Source organism: Equus przewalskii, chromosome 18 (assembly GCF_037783145.1).
Source record: "Equus przewalskii isolate Varuska chromosome 18, EquPr2, whole genome shotgun sequence".
In the NCBI taxonomy this organism is placed as follows: Eukaryota; Metazoa; Chordata; class Mammalia; order Perissodactyla; family Equidae; genus Equus; species Equus przewalskii.
The window spans coordinates 46199852-46217420 of NC_091848.1; the positions used below are offsets into that span (position 1 = coordinate 46199852).

At 39.5% G+C, this 17569-nt stretch overlaps 1 protein-coding gene across 9 annotated transcripts in view; it reads left to right on the forward strand.

Moving 5' to 3' along the window:
- Window positions 1–17569, forward strand: part of CFAP44 (cilia and flagella associated protein 44) — a 105192-nt gene that overhangs the window by 13737 nt on the left and 73886 nt on the right. For 8 of the 9 annotated variants that reach the window (XR_011528961.1, XR_011528959.1, XR_011528960.1 and 5 more), the window contains exons 5-9: window positions 2892–3054; window positions 6888–6990; window positions 12045–12261; window positions 13983–14097; window positions 16685–16849. Coding sequence is in view for 6 of the 9 variants with exons in the window: in XM_070581937.1 (XP_070438038.1) it covers window positions 2892–3054; window positions 6888–6990; window positions 12045–12261; window positions 13983–14097; window positions 16685–16849 (763 nt within the window). In the remaining 3 variants the exon portion in view is untranslated. Of the gene's footprint in view, window positions 1–1287; window positions 1390–2877; window positions 3055–6887; window positions 6991–12044; window positions 12262–13982; window positions 14098–16684; window positions 16850–17569 lie in introns of those variants that run through there. The other variant, XM_070581941.1, reaches the window with a different exon arrangement.

A 17569-nucleotide genomic window follows, 5' to 3' on the forward strand; every position in this document is an offset into this window, starting at 1 on the left:
ACTTGGAGTTTTCCCTCTTGAGGGCTTCTTTTGGTTTTGGTCATTGGACAAGTTCCTGACAAAAGTCATGCTGTTAGCTTTCTTCTAGCCTATTTTTTTCAAATGGGGTAGTATACGTCAGAGTGACCTGGAAGCTTTTTCTGAAATACACATGCTCTGATACCTTCCTGGACCTTCTGCATCCTTTCCATGTGGAGAGAGGCTTGGGCATATGCACTTTGAAAACGTTTTCCAGGTGGTTTGATTGTGTCACCTTCTCCCAGCCCCGAGCTGCTCCAGGACATAAGGATCTCTGTGTTAGAGAGAGATGCCTAGATTCTAAATAATAGAACAGAGGACTTCAACTTTTGACTCAATGGGTGAATTCTTTCTACTCATGCTGGATGAGTGGCTGCATAAATTATAGACTTGAACACTTTCAAAGCCAGGGAAACCACAAAGTAGCTTTTCCCATTTTTGGATAGCTCACATCATTAGAGAGCTCTTCCACACCTTGAGTCAAAATGTACCTTTTGGGAGCATCACACGTTAAACTTAGTTCTACTCTCTAGAGATGGAACAAGTATAATCTTTATTTCCTGTGCGAAGCTCCAAGGAAAAAGTCAGCCGTCATGTATGCCCTGTGTTCACTTTTAATCCTTTGTTATATTGAATTTACTTCAGTTTTAAGTTTTGTGTCTTCTAAATCAATTAAGAAACATGTCATTTATAAAATATCACCCAAACTGTAGCATAACTTGTAAAAGACATTAAATAGAACTTAACACAGTGTTTAAACACAATGTTAAGGTGGAGGCCCCAGATGGCCGTGAAGAAACAGCGAAGGCCCTGGGTCTCTCACAGGAGGTTAAGAGGCGGCAAGCCAGAGAGAGGACCAGATAAGACAGAGGGAGTCAAAGGCAGATCGGAACACATTTGAACATTTTCAAAGCTCTGGTTGGGACTGCCACTGTCCTATGGGGTTAAAAGGGAAGGATCAGACTCTAGTTATGCATTCACTGATTCATTCAGCAAACATTTATTGAATGTCTAATTGACTCCAGACTCTGTGCTAGGCAATCTAGGAAGCAGACAGGAGGGAGAAGAAGTCTTTGCCCTCAAGCAGATTGTGATTAGAGGGGGGAGAGTTTGGGAAGTTACTGGTCCCACCCGTTCTGCATTTGAAAGGGCCTTTAATCAGAGCAGCAGCTAGTAAGAGGGAGTTTCCCCCCTGAAATTAGAGATGATAATATTGCATAAATGATAGCATCTCTGATTCCCAGTGGTCATCCAAGTTAGTGAAGAGCTGGTAACCCACGACTACTCTCCTAGTTACAGACATACTTTTACTCCTCTGAAGGATTATCTTGGCACCTGGGAAAAGAGGAAGGAGAGCAGGAAGAAGGAAAGGTGAGAGCTGTTGTTTGGGGAAAGGGAAGGAGAGGGCAGGCAAAAGTTCCTGCCCCACACCAGGCTCTGTAAAGATAAGGAGCCTCGGGTTCCGCTCTTTTCATAAGGAGGCCCCAGATGTTCTCTGTGAGGCCTGAATAGCCTCAATTAAATCCTTGGATCACATATTTATTTGCACTTCTATATGAGATTCAATTTTAGGCATTTATGTTTTTATTACATTTACAAAATTCCTTTTTCTTGAAAAGATCAAATACCCTGAAATGTTCTCTCGCTCTTTCAATTTAACTGTTAGGCCATGAGGGATAGTTACGTTTAGTTGGTTGTAATTTGTATATACTTCCCAATTCAAATTGCATTAATTTAAATTTTCTCTTTTCTACGATCTACATATCATCCTTGTTAAAATTTACGTATAATTCTTTCCCTGAAAATGTTTATTTACAAATAAGGGGAATCCTCTAAAACTCAGAATTTTTTTAAACAGGGCTGAAGAAATAAAGATTTCTCCAACGATCCTTCAACTTTTGTGTTCAACAATGAATTCTTGGAAATAAGAATCTATCTACTTAAGATATACTATGGAATATATTTCTTTTGCAAACTATAATTTTTTTAATAGCTTGATCTCATTTAACTTATTACATTTATATCATGGGTTATATTAATTTGAACTTGAATGTAGTAGAAATGTACATTTAAAGGATATTTTCTAACTCAGATTTTTTTTAACCTCTATTTTGAATTAGTGCCGTTTTACTCTATGGCATAGAAGTGCACACATACACACACACACACACACAACTCTTCTACACACCCCTACAATCTAATGAGCTCAGAAGGGAAATGTTAGCCTATTCATTACATATATACTTATATACTATATATTATTTAGTCAGTTTTCATAATTTGTCCATATGGATTAAATTTCAATTGTACTTATATGAAGCTTTTGCAGCAGTCACATTGTCACTGGTGTGTCAGAATTTTACAAACATGTCAGAATTTTAAACCTCTTGTCTTTCAGTATTGAAGAAGAGGCCTATGTAATACTTTTACTGCGTTCAGTCCACAAACTGAACAGGCATTGTGAGTAGAAAGGCGACAGAGACACGGACTTCCTCCCGCATCATAATGTGATTTAGTTTTAGTAAGAGAGAGGAAAATGAAATTACTTAGGTGACAGCTTTGCTCTCTATAGTACTCAAATTGAAAGTTTAAGTTTACTTTTTATTGAAAACAAAAATTAATGTGCTTTCAGGATTTCTCTAGGAACATTAAAATAGTAACTAAATTAGAGTAGGAGGATTTTTACCTAATTTAAAAACAAAATTGCATGAGTAATACATAAAAGAATTCTGAGTTTCAGAGTAAAATTCAACTACTTCAACCTCAAGTCTTTATCCAAGAATATGGATTTTAAAAATATGTTTATTTCATTACTTTGCCTTTCTCTAGGATGGTGACTGTTTCACTCCTTTTCCTTAGCAACTGTCCCTCAGACATTCCTTTGGTTATGACTGCAGAAAGCGAGCCAACCTACAGCTTTTGGACAACAACACTGTGCTGTACGTAGCTGGGAACCAGCTCATCCTTCTGAATTTGAAAACCAAGGAACAGATCTACCTGCGAAGTAGCAGTGGTACAGGAATTGGCGTCATTGGGGTATGCCATTAGTAACTTAGGAAAAAAAAAAACCCATCTTTTTTGATTCTTCTGTGGACCAGCCAGTTAGGTGCCAACACCACGTGTGATGTTATGGCATCACATGAGATGCACAGCAGTCTGTATTCTAAGGCATTTTCAGTTCAACGATTACAACCACAATGTTCATTGATATTATCTCCGTGGATTATTATAATATTAACAATATTATCATCCCATTTGCAGATAGGGAACTGGGGCTTATAGAGGTTAAGTGACTTCCCCACAGTCGGGCAGTCTTTTTCACATTGAATGCTATGTTGCCATTCTGAAAAAATAGTGAGATGAATAACACAAATGATAATTCAAATAATAATTAGAGATAAATGCCAGATAAGATTTAAGTACATAACTGAACATCAGGAGATGAAGTAGAGATTGTACATTCAGTAGTTCAGTTGACGAGAGGCTTTGTGTGTGGTGTGAAGCCTGTTTCTTCCTTCTGCCTCAGGTATCTGTCTCTATCGGTCATCTTCTTTCTTGTTTCTTCAGCCTCTATCTCCTTAGGTTTTTCATCCTCAGCATAAAAACATACTAAATTAACATGTTCTCCTTTTAAAAGGCCCCTCTGTAACCACGTGTTCTCTTTACCCCCTGAGTTTTTATCCCCTGTCTTTTTTCCCATCACCTGGCTGAAATTGTCCTTACTAAGGTGACCCCTGGACCTCTTAGTAGCCAAATCTGAAGAATGTCTTTCTGACTATATCTTATCTGACCTCTCCATAGCACTTGGCCCTGTCATCCAGCTTTTCCCTTGGCTCTTTTTCTATCTGTGCTCCCTAAACGTAGGTGTCCCTCGATCTGCTCGCACCAGTGACAGCCTCAGGGACTTCTCGGTGTCTGTGGCATCATGAGAGGGGCATCTGTTGAGATTATGCTATATGAGACAGTGAGGGAAAGGAGGAGAAATATGCAGGGTTTTGGGTTCATACAAGCAGCAGTTCCATATGAGATGCCCAAGACGGCTTCTAGAAGGATCGCGATCCAAAGAGAAGTCTGCCTGCTGTTGCCCTTCCTGCTGGGTGTGAGCAGACCAGACAGAAGTGGAAGGTGCAGGGTTTGCTTCACAGCACCCTGCTGAGGCAGAGGACTTCCAGCAGAAAGGCCGATGTGGCTCCAACAGAGAGACTGGGCCAGGCTAGCAGGGAGTAGTGGGAAATTCTTTTGATTAGCATAGATGGGACCTGACAGGACATTTAGATTAGAAGTGGAGGTGAGTGAGGAGGTTCTGGAGATTCTTGATTTGAGGAGAGAAGCAGGGACATGGCAATGGGAATGGAGAAGGTGAGGAAAATCTGAGACCCACAAATAGAACTTAGATTGGCTATGGAAACAGGATATAGTGAGATGGAGGAGTGAAAGATAACCTGGAATTTATTTTTTACTTGATCATCTACCTCTATATAGCGTGTGTACGTAAGAAAGTCCCTCCTTAGGGAGTTTGTTTTAAGACCAATTAATGAATTCAGCCAGAACTTATTATATAACACTATGTGTCCAACACTACTCAGAACATGCAGGGATTTCAATGAAGAAGGGTTCATGACCTCTATGAATTCAAAGAGTTTAAAATCCATCTAGAGAGACAAGACCCATATTAAAAAGCAAAAACCCGAAAGCTAGATATATGCAAATACATGATTCTGTGCCACCAGCTGTGTGCAAATATTCACGGGCCCAACGCGAGGTCTTGGGCTGTGCGAAGGAAAGTCAGTCAGGGGCCATCTTGAGGTGTCATGAGCCCTGACGTCCACGCCATCTACAGGGTACTGAGCAACGTCTAATATCACTTATTTTTCTATCACTTTATGGCCAATAATAGTTTTGAAATTTCTGTTTTTCTCTTTTGTTCAGTAATTTGGTTTGAGGTTAGTAGTTGGAGGCATAGCGTGGTCAAGACCGCTAATCTGAAGCCTCATCCGCCTGGCCTGGACTCTGAGCAGTCGTATGTCCACAGGGTCTTTCCTCCGTGTGGCTGGAGCTGTTAGTGCCTGGAGAGTGACAGGGGCCTCTCCTCCACTGCCCACATTGCTGTTTTTCCTGAAACAGCTATCCCTTTGTGGATGAGAAATACTTTTGCAAGGCTATGAGAAACCTGTGAGACATGTTTTGGGGCATATAACTATCCTCCAGAGAAGATAGGGAGAATCAGTATGTTGAGTGTAAAACAAATGACTTGCTAGTTCTAAGGTCTCCAGTAAAAATAAAGCAAAACACCAGAATTCAACCCCACAGCATCTTCCAATCTGAAAGGGCAGAAACTTTTCATTTACTGTGTATGAGACCTAGAAAGGTAAAACATTTGCCTGAATCCCCACTCAGATTTCTGTGCCCACATATATTACATAATATTCCTTTGTAAATGGGGATCTAGAAAGATATAGTCTTAACCTATTTCCCCCAGGTCCTTGGAATCAATTATTTTTTAGTTCGATTTGCTTCTTGGCTCCAGCACTTGGCTTGAATTCTCTCTCTCGCACTTACCAGCTGTCTAACTTCAAGCAAGTTACTTAACCTCTCTGTGCCTTAGATTCCTCATCAATAAGATGAGAATGATAATGGTATCCAAGCTCCCAAGGTTGACCTGAAATTTAAGGGGATTAATTAAAAAAAAACTTAGATCAGTGTCTGGCATGTAGTAATCACTCAATAAATGTTAGCTGTTTTCAGTGTTATCATTCTCAATGAGTGTCCATCCTATAAATCCAAGCCTTGTTTCAAGTTGAAGTGGTAGCTATTCACTCGAATGGAAGAATAAGAGGCAATTTGCCAGAAGGAAGACAGCCTGTCTTAGATCTCCTCACCCCGTGTGAGGAGGGAAGAAAAAGAACTGGAACACTATCTTGGGTACCAGGACTTCCAGTGCAATCTATATCAGAACCAAGCTCCTTGGCCTTAGGTATATAATCAGGAGTTGAAAAACGGTAACTGAAAATAGACTTTTATAAGTACAATATGCTTTTTAAATAGCTTATTCTTATAACGGCCTATTTTTATTTTTATTTTTTGGCTACCCATTTATTCTTCCTGCATCCTGGTTTACCAATGAACAAAAATAACAGAAATAAATGTACAATTCTATCCAATTTATATGGCTAGCGTTTGATGTTCTGACACAAATAATTTATCCAAGGCATATTTACTATATTTTTCCTCTGCATCTGGCTTGGAAATATTGTATCTTTCTCACTTCTAGTAAGTTTACATTCATTTGTGGTAAGTTTGTTCAAGGCAAAAATCTTTAAATTGAGATGTAAACTACTCTGGAAACATGACTTTTTCTATACAAAAATTTAGGTTGATTTATATTCAGGGTAAACAATTCATCTAAATTAGTGATTCTCCAAGAATTGTTTCCAGGTCAGCAGCATCAGCATCCCTGGGAACTTGTTAGAAATGAAAATGCAAATTCTCGGGACCCAGCCCTATTTACTGAGTCAGAAACTGGTGGTAGGGCTTGCGGTCCACACTTTAATAAAGCCCTCCATGTGATCCCACTGCGTGCTGAAGATTGAGAACCTCTCTTTCAGCTCCTCTGATGGCAATTAAAAAAATTGTAGAGTTAGAAATCACTCTGTTAATGAAAGTAAATCTTAAAATAAGCATTCTTCCAGTTTTCATTTAAATCATATCCATCATCAAGTATTTGTCATCAGATGCTCATTTTTCAGTTTTCTATTGGAGTGGATCCTAATAAACAAATTATAAAATAACAGTTGCTAAATGCTGCCTTCATACGACTATTTATATGAAAATCTTCCTTTTATACTTTAGTGAGCTCTGATTTTTTATAGGTTCACCCTGATAAAACTTACTTCACGGTAGCTGAGAAAGGATTTTCCCCAAAGATTGTCGTCTATGAATATCCTTCTCTGAGGCCCTACAGAATCCTTCGAGGTGAGTCCAGTAGGATCTTTAAAATATCCCATGTTCAAGGTTAGCAACATTCTGAAGAAGACATAAAATTATTGTAGCAGTCAGGGTCCTCCAGAGAGTCGGAGCTAGTAGGAGAGTGAAGAGGGATTTATTGAATGGAATTGGCGTATGCGGTTGTGGGGCTGGCAAGTTTGAAGATTGTAGGGCAGGCCGACAGGCTGGAAACTCTTGGGCAGGAGCCAATGCTATGTCTTCAGGCAGAATTTCTCCTTCCTTAGGGAAACCTCAGTTTTGCCTTGAGGACTTTCAACTGATTGGATCAGGCCCACCCAGATTATTAAGGATAATCTCCTTTACTTGAAGTCAACTTATTATAGATGTTGACCACATCTGCAAAATACCTTCACGGCAACATCTAGATGAGTGTTTAATTGAATAACTGGGTACTATAATCTAACCAAGTTGACACATAAAATTAATCATCATAGTTATTTTACAGTTCTGTTTTCTGTGTAATTAATTTCAGTTGTCAGTTTTTTAAAAAGTATTTTTCAGAGCAGTTTTAGGTTTACTATAAAATTGAGAGAAAGGTTCAGAGATTTCTCATATACCCTCTACTCCCTACCCATGCAGAGCCTACTCACTATCAACATGACTCATCAGAATGGTACATTTTTCTTTTAAGATTTTATTTTTCCTTTTTCTCCCAAAGCCCCCCAGTACATAGTTGTGCATTTTTAGTTGTGGGTCCTTCTAGTTGTGGCATATGGGACGCCATCACAGCATGGCCTGAGGAGCCGTGTCATGTCTGCGCCCAGGATTAGAACTGGTGAAACCCTGGGCCACCGCAGTGGAGAGCGCTAACTTAACCACTCGGCCGTGGGGCCGGCCCCAGAATGGTACATTTTTTACCAAGGATGAACATACGTTAATACATCATAATCACCCAAAGTCCATAGTTTCCCTTAGAACTCACTCTTGGTGTTGTACATTCTATGGGTTTAGACAAACATATAATGACATCTATCGATCACTATGTCATCATCCAGGGGATTTTCACTGTACTGTTGTTACTAATCGATTTCAATTTTAAGCTGTGTTTTCATTTTCATTTAGTTCAAAATATTTTAAAATTTCTCTTGAGATTTCTTCTTTGACCCATGTGTTATTTAGAAGTATATTGTTTAATCTCCACATATTTGGGGATTTTCCAGTTATCTTTCTGTTACTGATTTCTATTTTAATTCCATTGGGGTCTGAGAACAGACAATGTATGATTTGCATTCTTTTTGCTGAGGAAGATTCAGCCTAATGTCTTTTGTGAATCTTCTTCTTTTTGCATGAGGAAGATTTGCCCTGAGCTAACATCCATGCCAATCTTCCTCTATTTTGTAGGTGGGTCGCCACTACGACATGGCTGACAGTGGTATAGGTCTGTGCCTGGGAACCAAACCTGTGAACGCGGGCTGCTGAAGCAGAGCATGCCAAACTTGACCTCTTGGCCACGGGCTGGCCCCTGATTTGTATTCTTTAAATTTTTTAAAGTGTGCTTTATGACACAGAATGTGGTCTGTCTTGGTGAATGTTCCATGGGAGCTTGAGAAAAATGTGTATTCTGCTATTGTTAGATGAAGTAGTCTGTAGATGTCAATGGTATCCCATTGATTGATGGTGTTTTTGAGTTCAACTATGTCCTTACTGATTTTCTGCCTGTTGGATCTGTCCATTTCTGAGAGACTGGGTATTGAAATTTCCAACTATGAGTGTGGATTCATCTATTTCTCCTTGCAGTTCTATCAGTTTTTGCCTCATGTAGTTTGATGGTCTGTTGTTAGGTGCATACACATTAAGAATTGTTCTGTCTTCTTGGAGAATTGATCCCTTTATCATTGTGTAATGTCCTTCTTTATCCATGATAACTTTCCTTACTTTGACGTCTGCTCTGTCTGAAATTAATACAGCTAATCCTGCTTTCTTTTCAGTAGTGTTAGCATAGTATATTTTTCTCCATCCATTTACTTCTAATCTATTTGTGTCTTTATATTTAATAAATAGTTGGGTCATGTTTTTTGATCCACTGTGATGATCTCTTTTAATTGATGTATTTAGATATTGACATTCAAAGAGATTGCTGATGTAGTTGGATTAGTATCATTCATATTTGCTACTATTTTCTATTTGTTGCTCTTTGTTTCTATTTTTGTCTTCCCTTCTTTTTCTGCCTTTTGTGATTTTAATTGAACATTTTATATGATTCCATTTTCTCTCCTTTCTTAGCAAATGTTGTATTTCTTTTTTTTTTTTTACTGTTTTTCATGGTTGCCCTAGAGGTTGCAATAGATATTTACAGCTAATCCAAGACCACTTTCAAATGACAATATACCATTTCACATGTAGTGTGGGTACCTTATAATAATAAAATAATCATAATTCCTTCCTCTGGTCCCTTGTAGCATTGCTGTCATTCATTTCACGTATATATAAGCCTGCTTATATTTAAGCATTTATTTCACTTATATATAAGCATACATATATACATAAGCATACATAGTTGAATACATTTTTATTATTATTTTAAACAAACTGTTATCTGTTAGCTCAATTAGGACTGAGAAAAATAAAAGTTTTTTATTGTACCTTCAATTATTCCTTCTCTAATGCTCTTCCTTTCTTTATATACATCTGAGTTTCTGACCTCTGTTATTTCCCTTCTCTCTAAAGAACTTCTTTTAACATTTCTTACAAAGCAGGTCTACTGGAAACAAATTCCCTCGAGGTTTGTTTGTCCGAGAAGGTCTTTATCTGTCACTTTTGAAGGATAATTTCACTGGGTAGAGAATTCTAGGCTGGTGGGTTTTTTTCTCTTAACATTTTAATTATTTCACTCCACTCTCTTCTCACTTGCATGGTTTCTGAGGAGAAGTTGGATGTAATTCTTGTCTTCATTCTTCCATAGGTAAGGTTTTTTGGTCCTCTTCTGGGTTTTTTTCGGGATTTTTTTCTTTGTCTTTCATTTTCTGTAGTTTTTTGGCATTTATCCTGGTTGGTGTTCTCTGAGCTTCTTGGTTCTGTGGTTTGTCGTCTGACAATGATTTTAGGGAAATTCTCAGTCTTTATTGTTTCAAATGTTTCTTCTGTTCCTTTCTCCCTCTGGTGTTCCCATTACATATATATTACACCTTTTGTAGTTGTCCCACAGTCCTTGGAAATTCTGTTTCTATCAGTCTGTGTTCTCTCTTGCTTTTTGGTTTTTGAAGATTCTATTGCTATATCCTGTAGCTCAGAGATTCTTTCCTCAGCCGTGTCCAGTCTTCTAATAAGCCTATCAAAGACATTCTTCATCTCTGTTACAGTGGTTTTTTCTTTTTTCTTTTTTTGCTGAGGAAGATTAGCCCTGAGCTAACATCTGTTGCCAATCTTCCTCCTCTTTTGCTTCAGGAAGATTAGCCCTGAGCTAACATCTGTTGCCAATCTTCCTTCCTTTTTGCTGAGGAAGATTAGCTCTGAGCTAATCTGTGCCAGTCTTCTTCTATTTTATATGTGGGTTGCTGCCACAGCATGGCTGATGAGTGGTGTAGGTCAATTCCTGGTATCCCAGACTCACAAACCTGGGCCACCAAAGGGGAGCATGCTGAACTTAGCCACTAGGCCATGGGACTGGCCCCTGTTATCGTGCTTTTTATCTCTAGCGTTTCGTTTTGATTCTTTGTTGTGATTTCTGTCTCTCAGCTTCCATTGCCAATCTGTTCTTGCATCTTCTTTATCCATTAGAGCCCTTAGCATGTTAATCAAAGTTGTTTTAAACTCCTGCTCTTATCCTTCCAACATCTGTGCCATGTGTGGTTCTGATGCTTACTCTGTCTCTTCAAATTGTGTTTTTTGCGTTTTGGTCTGCCTTGTAATTTTTTCTTGATAGCCAGACGTGATGTAGTGGGTAAAAAGAACTGCTGTAAACAGGCTGTTAGTAACATGGTGGTGAGCTGTTGGGGGGAGGCAAAACGTTCTATAGTCCTAGGATTAGGTCTCAATTTTTTGGTGAGCCTCTGCCTCTGGACTGTGAACTTCACAAATATTTCTCAGTATTTCCCCCCACCTCGTGTGGGACAGGACGGCAAGAGTGGGCTGGAGTTGCGTATTTTCTTCTCCCAGGTGAGTTAGGCTGTGATAATACCCAGCAGGTAAGGCTCTGGTTAATTAGTTTCCCCTGAGGACAGGCCTTATTAAGAAGAACAGAGTGCGCTGGTGTATTTCAAAATGGTTCCTTTTCCCCTCTCCCTGCCAGAAGCCCAAGGGGGTTTTTCCAGGCATTTGCTGTGGGAAGCTGGTCAAGCTCCTGGAGGTAAATCTCACAGTATTGTTGGGACCACCTTATGACTGGGCCCCCCGGAGTTCTTAACTCTGAGACTTGTCCACACTGAGCCTCCAGCAACTGGTCAGTTACAGTTCAGGTCCCACTACCCCAGCGCTGGCTGTTTTTCCTCCTGAATCCCTACCTTGGTAGGTTGCAAATCCCTGTATTCACCTGTCAATCTCTCCAGTGTTGGGGACAGCAGTTTGTCCTGTGTCTTTCCCCTTCTTAGGGACCCAAGAAGAGCTGTTGATTTTTCAGCGTCGTCAGCTTTTCGCGTGTTTAGGACAGAATGGTGACTTCCAAGCTCCTTACATGTGTAACCAGAAACCTGAAGTCAACAATTTTTATTTTGTGAAGTTTCCAATGGCAAATTTTAAATTATAGGTTGATTTCTTTCTGCCACCTAACATGCTTTTGTGTCTCCCCTCCCCCACTTCATAAAACGGAATATATTCCCAAAATGGTTTTCTCATGCAAAGTGTGATTAAGATTTCTTCCTCCTTCCCCTACCTATCATGTAATTCATTCTAAAGCCAAGGGTGATGAATGATTTTGGAACTGTTTCTTTAGGAGATTCTTGGCATTCTTCCATCAATACACATCACCAAGGACGCTTGCTTGTTCTCTCTCCCTCCCTATATACACCCTCCTTTCTTTGATAAGACACTTTTGAAAATGAAATAAATGTTGCCCCTGTTCATTGGACTCCCATTCATCCTTGCAGATGGGACTGATCTGGGCTATGCTTATGTGGACTTTAACTACAATGGTACCTTGCTGGCCTCTGTTGGAGGCAACCCTGATCACACACTGACCATCTGGAATTGGAAAGAAGAGCAGCCCATACTGAGGACAAAAGCTTTTTCTCAGGAAGTCTTTAAGGTTACTTTCAATCCTGAAGATGACGAGCAGCTTACTACATCGGGATCAGGCCACATCAAGTAGGTCATGCGACCGATACAGGTGCTCGTAGATTATCGTAAGGGTATTTTCTAAGAGGATCGACCAGCTGGAGACATTTTTGCTGAGGTTGTTAACATTAGGATAATTTTTAAATGTGTTCTTTTTAAAGCTAACTAGTAATGTAGCTTTTCTAATTCGATATGGGGATTTATTGCTGCAAACAGCATAGATAAAGGAAGGGATTTTAAATTTAGCCTGCCGCCTTCTTGGAGGCTTCACTTCCTAAAAGAGTTTGTATAATGTCTTACTAACATTGGCATGGTGTTTGCAAACTCATATTGAGCTTTCAGCTCCGCTGTTAAGTTTGTTGTAGCAATATTGTGTGATGGGTAAGTCATTTTGACGTCTCTGAACTCGGTCTTCATCTGTAAAACAGAATTATAACGGAGTCATTCCTGACACACGACCCTCAGGTCTCTGGCTCTAAATTCCACGTCTTTTTTGTTCCATCAAACCCTGATCTGCTTCCAGGGTGGACTGATTTTGTCCTTCTCTGTCTTTCTTATACCCTGTCTCACGCATTTCTTTAACAACCTTCTACCACCACCCTGGAGCTGACCACGGCTTGGTTCCCAGTGTCCATGAGACAGATGTTTTCATCTGTCCTAAATTCCTCTTATTCCACTTTAAACCTGGCCCTCTTCTTATGAATTCATTAGAAATATAGACTAATTGAACAGATTTTCAAATGTAACCTTGGGGGAATTCTCAAATAATCCTCTGCTAGATATAGGCTAAAAATTTCCAATTCCTTACGTTTTCCCATCATTTAGTGAAGTGCATATTTTCTGCACACTATATCTTTGGGGAAAGGTAGATACTGAACAATTTCACGTGTGCAGTGCTATAAAAGAAGTACAGAGAACATGGAAACGTATGGTCAGGGGACCTGCAACAGCCTTGGAGAAGGATGTTGGTTATTCAGGCTTTTGGCTTCATATTATTGGCTTTTGATACCTTCCATTAACTATTTTATATCCAGTTGGTAAGCCAGATTCTTTTTTCTACATAGTTTTCATCATTCGTACTGTTCATTTGTTTAGACTGTTAGTAAGAAAATGTAAGTAATAACTAACATTTATTGACTGATTTATGTACCAGGGACTGTTCTAAGGGTTTTTTTTAGCAATTATGTGAGGTAGGTGCTACTGATATTCCCATTTTATTCATGAGAAAATGAAGGCACAGTGTGATCAAGAAAATCACTCAGCAAGTAAATTGGAGTTTTTGGGAAAATTTTTACATCCTCAAAAATGGTACCATCCAGTAGGACTTTCTGCCATGGTGGAAGTGTTCTGTGCTGTCCGGTCCGGCAGACACTAGCCACATGTAGCTATTGAGCACTTAAAACCAGCTGCTCTGGCTGAAACACTGATTTTTAAATTTTATTTCATGTTAATTACTCTAAATCTAAATTAAAATAGTCAGATTTGGCTAGTGGCTACTGCATAGGACAACACATTCTAAAATATAAGATCCACAAAGGCAGGAAAATTGTCTTTTTGGTCTATTTTGCTCAATGCTGAATTTGTATTGCCTGGAACTTTGCCTGATAGGTAGATACTTAATATATATTAATCGGATGAATGAATAAATAACATATGTGACTAGGAGATATGTAAATGCCTGGGTGATATTAAAATAAAAATAGATAACACTCCTTTGAGGTACCTTCAGGTCTCTTTCTGTTTGTTTGCAGGTTCTGGGAAATGGCTCTAACGTTCACTGGTCTCAAGCTGCAGGGTTTACTAGGGCGGTTTGGTAAAACAGCCACTACTGATATAGAAGGTTACATGGAGCTCCCCGATGGGAAGGTGAGCACGGCCACAATTCTACAATAATAAAATCAGGTTCTCAAGTGACGTACACATAAGAAAGCACATTATACATTCTAAAAAGCACTGCCAATATTAGCAATAACAGATACGATAATTGTGAATATAACAAACATTTGATTTCCCTATTCAGATTATCAATTTTAATTAATATATTTCCATGAAGTTGTCATAATCCACGTGTATGCATCATTTTCTGTTTGTGTTTTCCTTTGTTGTACGCACAAAGGAGGCAAGCATTTCCATATATTAACATAGTGAGATAGTCGTCTTTTTAATCATGCCATAGAGTTGCAATGTTTATAATGTTTATCTTTTCTTCGCCGTGATGCTTCAAGGGGACTCACCGGGTCAAAAGTTATACACTGTCTTGTGGCTTTTGTTTTTGTTGTCAGATTATTCAGGAAGATCGAGCCACTGTACAGTGGCATCTATAACACTGAAACTTTCATCTGTTAGTTTATTCTTTAATATTGTTAGTTTATTTCCTCTCTTCCTCTTATAAAATTTATAGGCATATTTCGTATAGGATCGTTTCTCCATTAATATTGTATTTGGTTTCCTATTAGGATGAGTTACATAGTATTATTTGTGATCATCCCAATTATAAGTAAATGCTAGGATACAAATATGTGTTACTCTAAGGAACCAAATGGTCTAGTCATCTACCTCATGGAGTATATTCTCAAGTAGAAATCATGGTGTATAGGAGGAAATAAAAAGCCTATAACATGATCGTAAATCATTCCAACTTCAAATTCTGAATACTGTAAGAATTAAGCTAAGATCACTACAACCCTTGTTAAAAACATGGTGTGAGCTATATCTTAAAAAGGTGCAGTCAGGTTTGTGTACACATAGGGGAGAAAAGAAGCCATTTTAAGTGAGAGAACCACAAAAGGAAATGTTTAGAGTTAGGAAAAAAATACCATATATTTAGAGGGCTACTTAGAATAAAGCATTCGTGCTGGGAAAGAGTAGGGAATTTGAGAAGTATGGGCGGGTCCTAGTGTCCGAGGCAGAGGGACGAGTAGAGCTGCAGGTGAAAGCAGTTGTAGGTGCCTTGCCCACAGCGTGCCAAGTGAATTAGAGGAAGGGGGATGGGCTAGGAGGAAGAGGTTGCTTTCATCTAAGAAGAAGTGAGGCGAGCCTAGATTTTTGTCAGGACAAATGGAAAAGGAAAGCTAGACCCAAGTGACACTTCAGAAAGGGATGCCGTGTAGGCTGTGATGGCTTTTGGTGGCTTTAGTGACTGGACAGAAGAACTCAAGTCTAACTGAAGACTCTACCGCAAGTGGGCTGAGGCTTAGTACCGGGTGGAACAGGTAAAAATAGGTAGACTCAGGAGGTGGAGAAGACGAGTAAGGTCATAGGTTACTCTGGGGAGAGGGAAATGGGGAGGCAGAATCCAAGAGCAGGCAGGCGAGAATTCGGTCAGTTTCCCAAAGGGCGTTTCATGGAACATTAGTCTGCACAGAAGCTCTGTGAACAGAAGACTTTGTTGGTCGAATTCCTTTGTATCTAGAGATTCTTCCTAGTGATTCCCAGTGGACACTTCTGTCTTAAAGCTTGCAAGGGGTCCTGGAGAAGAGAAACGTGCTTGACTCTGTTTATCCCAGCATCTGTCTTCTGAGGCAGTGTCAGTCAGAACAGGCACTTGTGAGCCACAGTGCCTGGTTTAGAACTGACTCTTCTGGATAATTTTGGGCAAGCTTCTTAATTGTTCTGTGCTTCAGTTTTTTCCTTTGTAAAATGGGAAGAAGAATAGTCACGGCTTCCATTGGGCCATATGATTTCTTTGTGTGAATGAGAAAAACTGTCTCTTTTGGGAAAATAGAATGCCCAACCTGCACAACTGTACATGGTATCCCCATAACTGTACCTAGTGTGTATGGTTTTTAGGATTAAATAACTTAATGTGCATAAAGTGCTCAAGCAGCGCTTGGCACAGAGTCAATATTCAATTAGTATTACTTATTATATAACACCTGTTGAACATTCTACGAGCTAATGTTTCATGGTGCCTACTTTGGGAAGTGCTGGGTTAAATGGATTACTATGAGATAGTTCCAGATGATTATCTTTGTTTGAAATGGAATACTGTTATCCTGTAATCTGCTGAGTTCAGTAAGGGCCTCACAGCTTGTTGAACATCTTATAACATTTGATATAATCACACTTAAAAAATAGAATCTCACCTATCAAGAACTTTAAACATGTCCCTAACTCTTGACCCAGTAGTTCCACTCCTGGATTATGTCCTTAAAAGATGTACAGAGAAATATATCATAGATATATTTGAAAAATCACCAGCAACATACAGCCTAATCACAATGATGTAATACTATGCATGTCATTAAGAAGAAATACATCAAAAAATGATTAGCGGTTGTTTCTGGGGTAGTAAGTTTTCGTTTCTATATTTATTGTTCCATATTTAAAATTTTTTGCTTTCGTAATCAAGAAAAATAATCTTTAAAAAATAATTCTCACCTGCTATTCGAGGCATAAATACATACGTCTGTCTGTTGTAACGCACGTTTCTTTCTTTGTGCACACCTGCCAGGTGCTCTCGGGGTCAGAATGGGGCAACATGCTGGTTTGGGAAGCCGGCCTCATCAAAGTTGAGCTCTGTCGAGCTGCCCGGAAGTCTTGTCACCAGGGTCCCATTAACCAGATCGTGCTGGATGAGGGCGAAGTCATCACTGTCGGCTCAGACGGATGCATCAGGGTAAGGTTTCCTGATACTCGGACAGCAGCATCCACATCTAAGCCTTGCAGGTCATCCAATTGGTTTTATCGGATTTCTGTTTCTCACAAAGATCGCTTTATGAAGGAGATCACTGGTCATTTACCCCCAGGGCAAATTCATTTTAAATATTGCCTCTCTTATGGTATTTAGATTCTAGTCAAAATTAACTTACAGCATCTTAGCACTGAAATTTTCTGAGGGGACCTTTTGTTACCTTGATTCTGTTGTTGAAATAGTAGCTTCAGAAAATGAAAACCCATGTTAGCAGGATATAAACAGCGGACACAGATGGCCTTCTAAAATGCCAGTATGAATGGGTCATCTTCTAGGGGACAAAAGTGCCAAACATTTGTTGGTTACTTTTTACTGAAGTTACAATGAGAAATATGCTCAAAGGGTAGCTGATAGGGTCTGCCTACGGATGCTTCCCTCGTCGCTCCTTCCACTAGTGGACTCACTTGTCCTCACCTCTGGACACTATCCCCCCCAGAGCGTGCGCTAAGCTGGAACATTGCTCCAGCATTTGTGTCCCCTGGTTATCGTTACACCTCTTCTCCCACCCACCTGTGTCGTGCACCCTGCTGTTGCTGGCAAACTTGGAGTCTTGTCATTTGCCTTGTGGTCCCCTTGGTACATATTCCTCCTGAGGCGTTTCATAAGAAAGTGGTAGTGTTCTCCTGACATTTTTTAGGAGGTAGT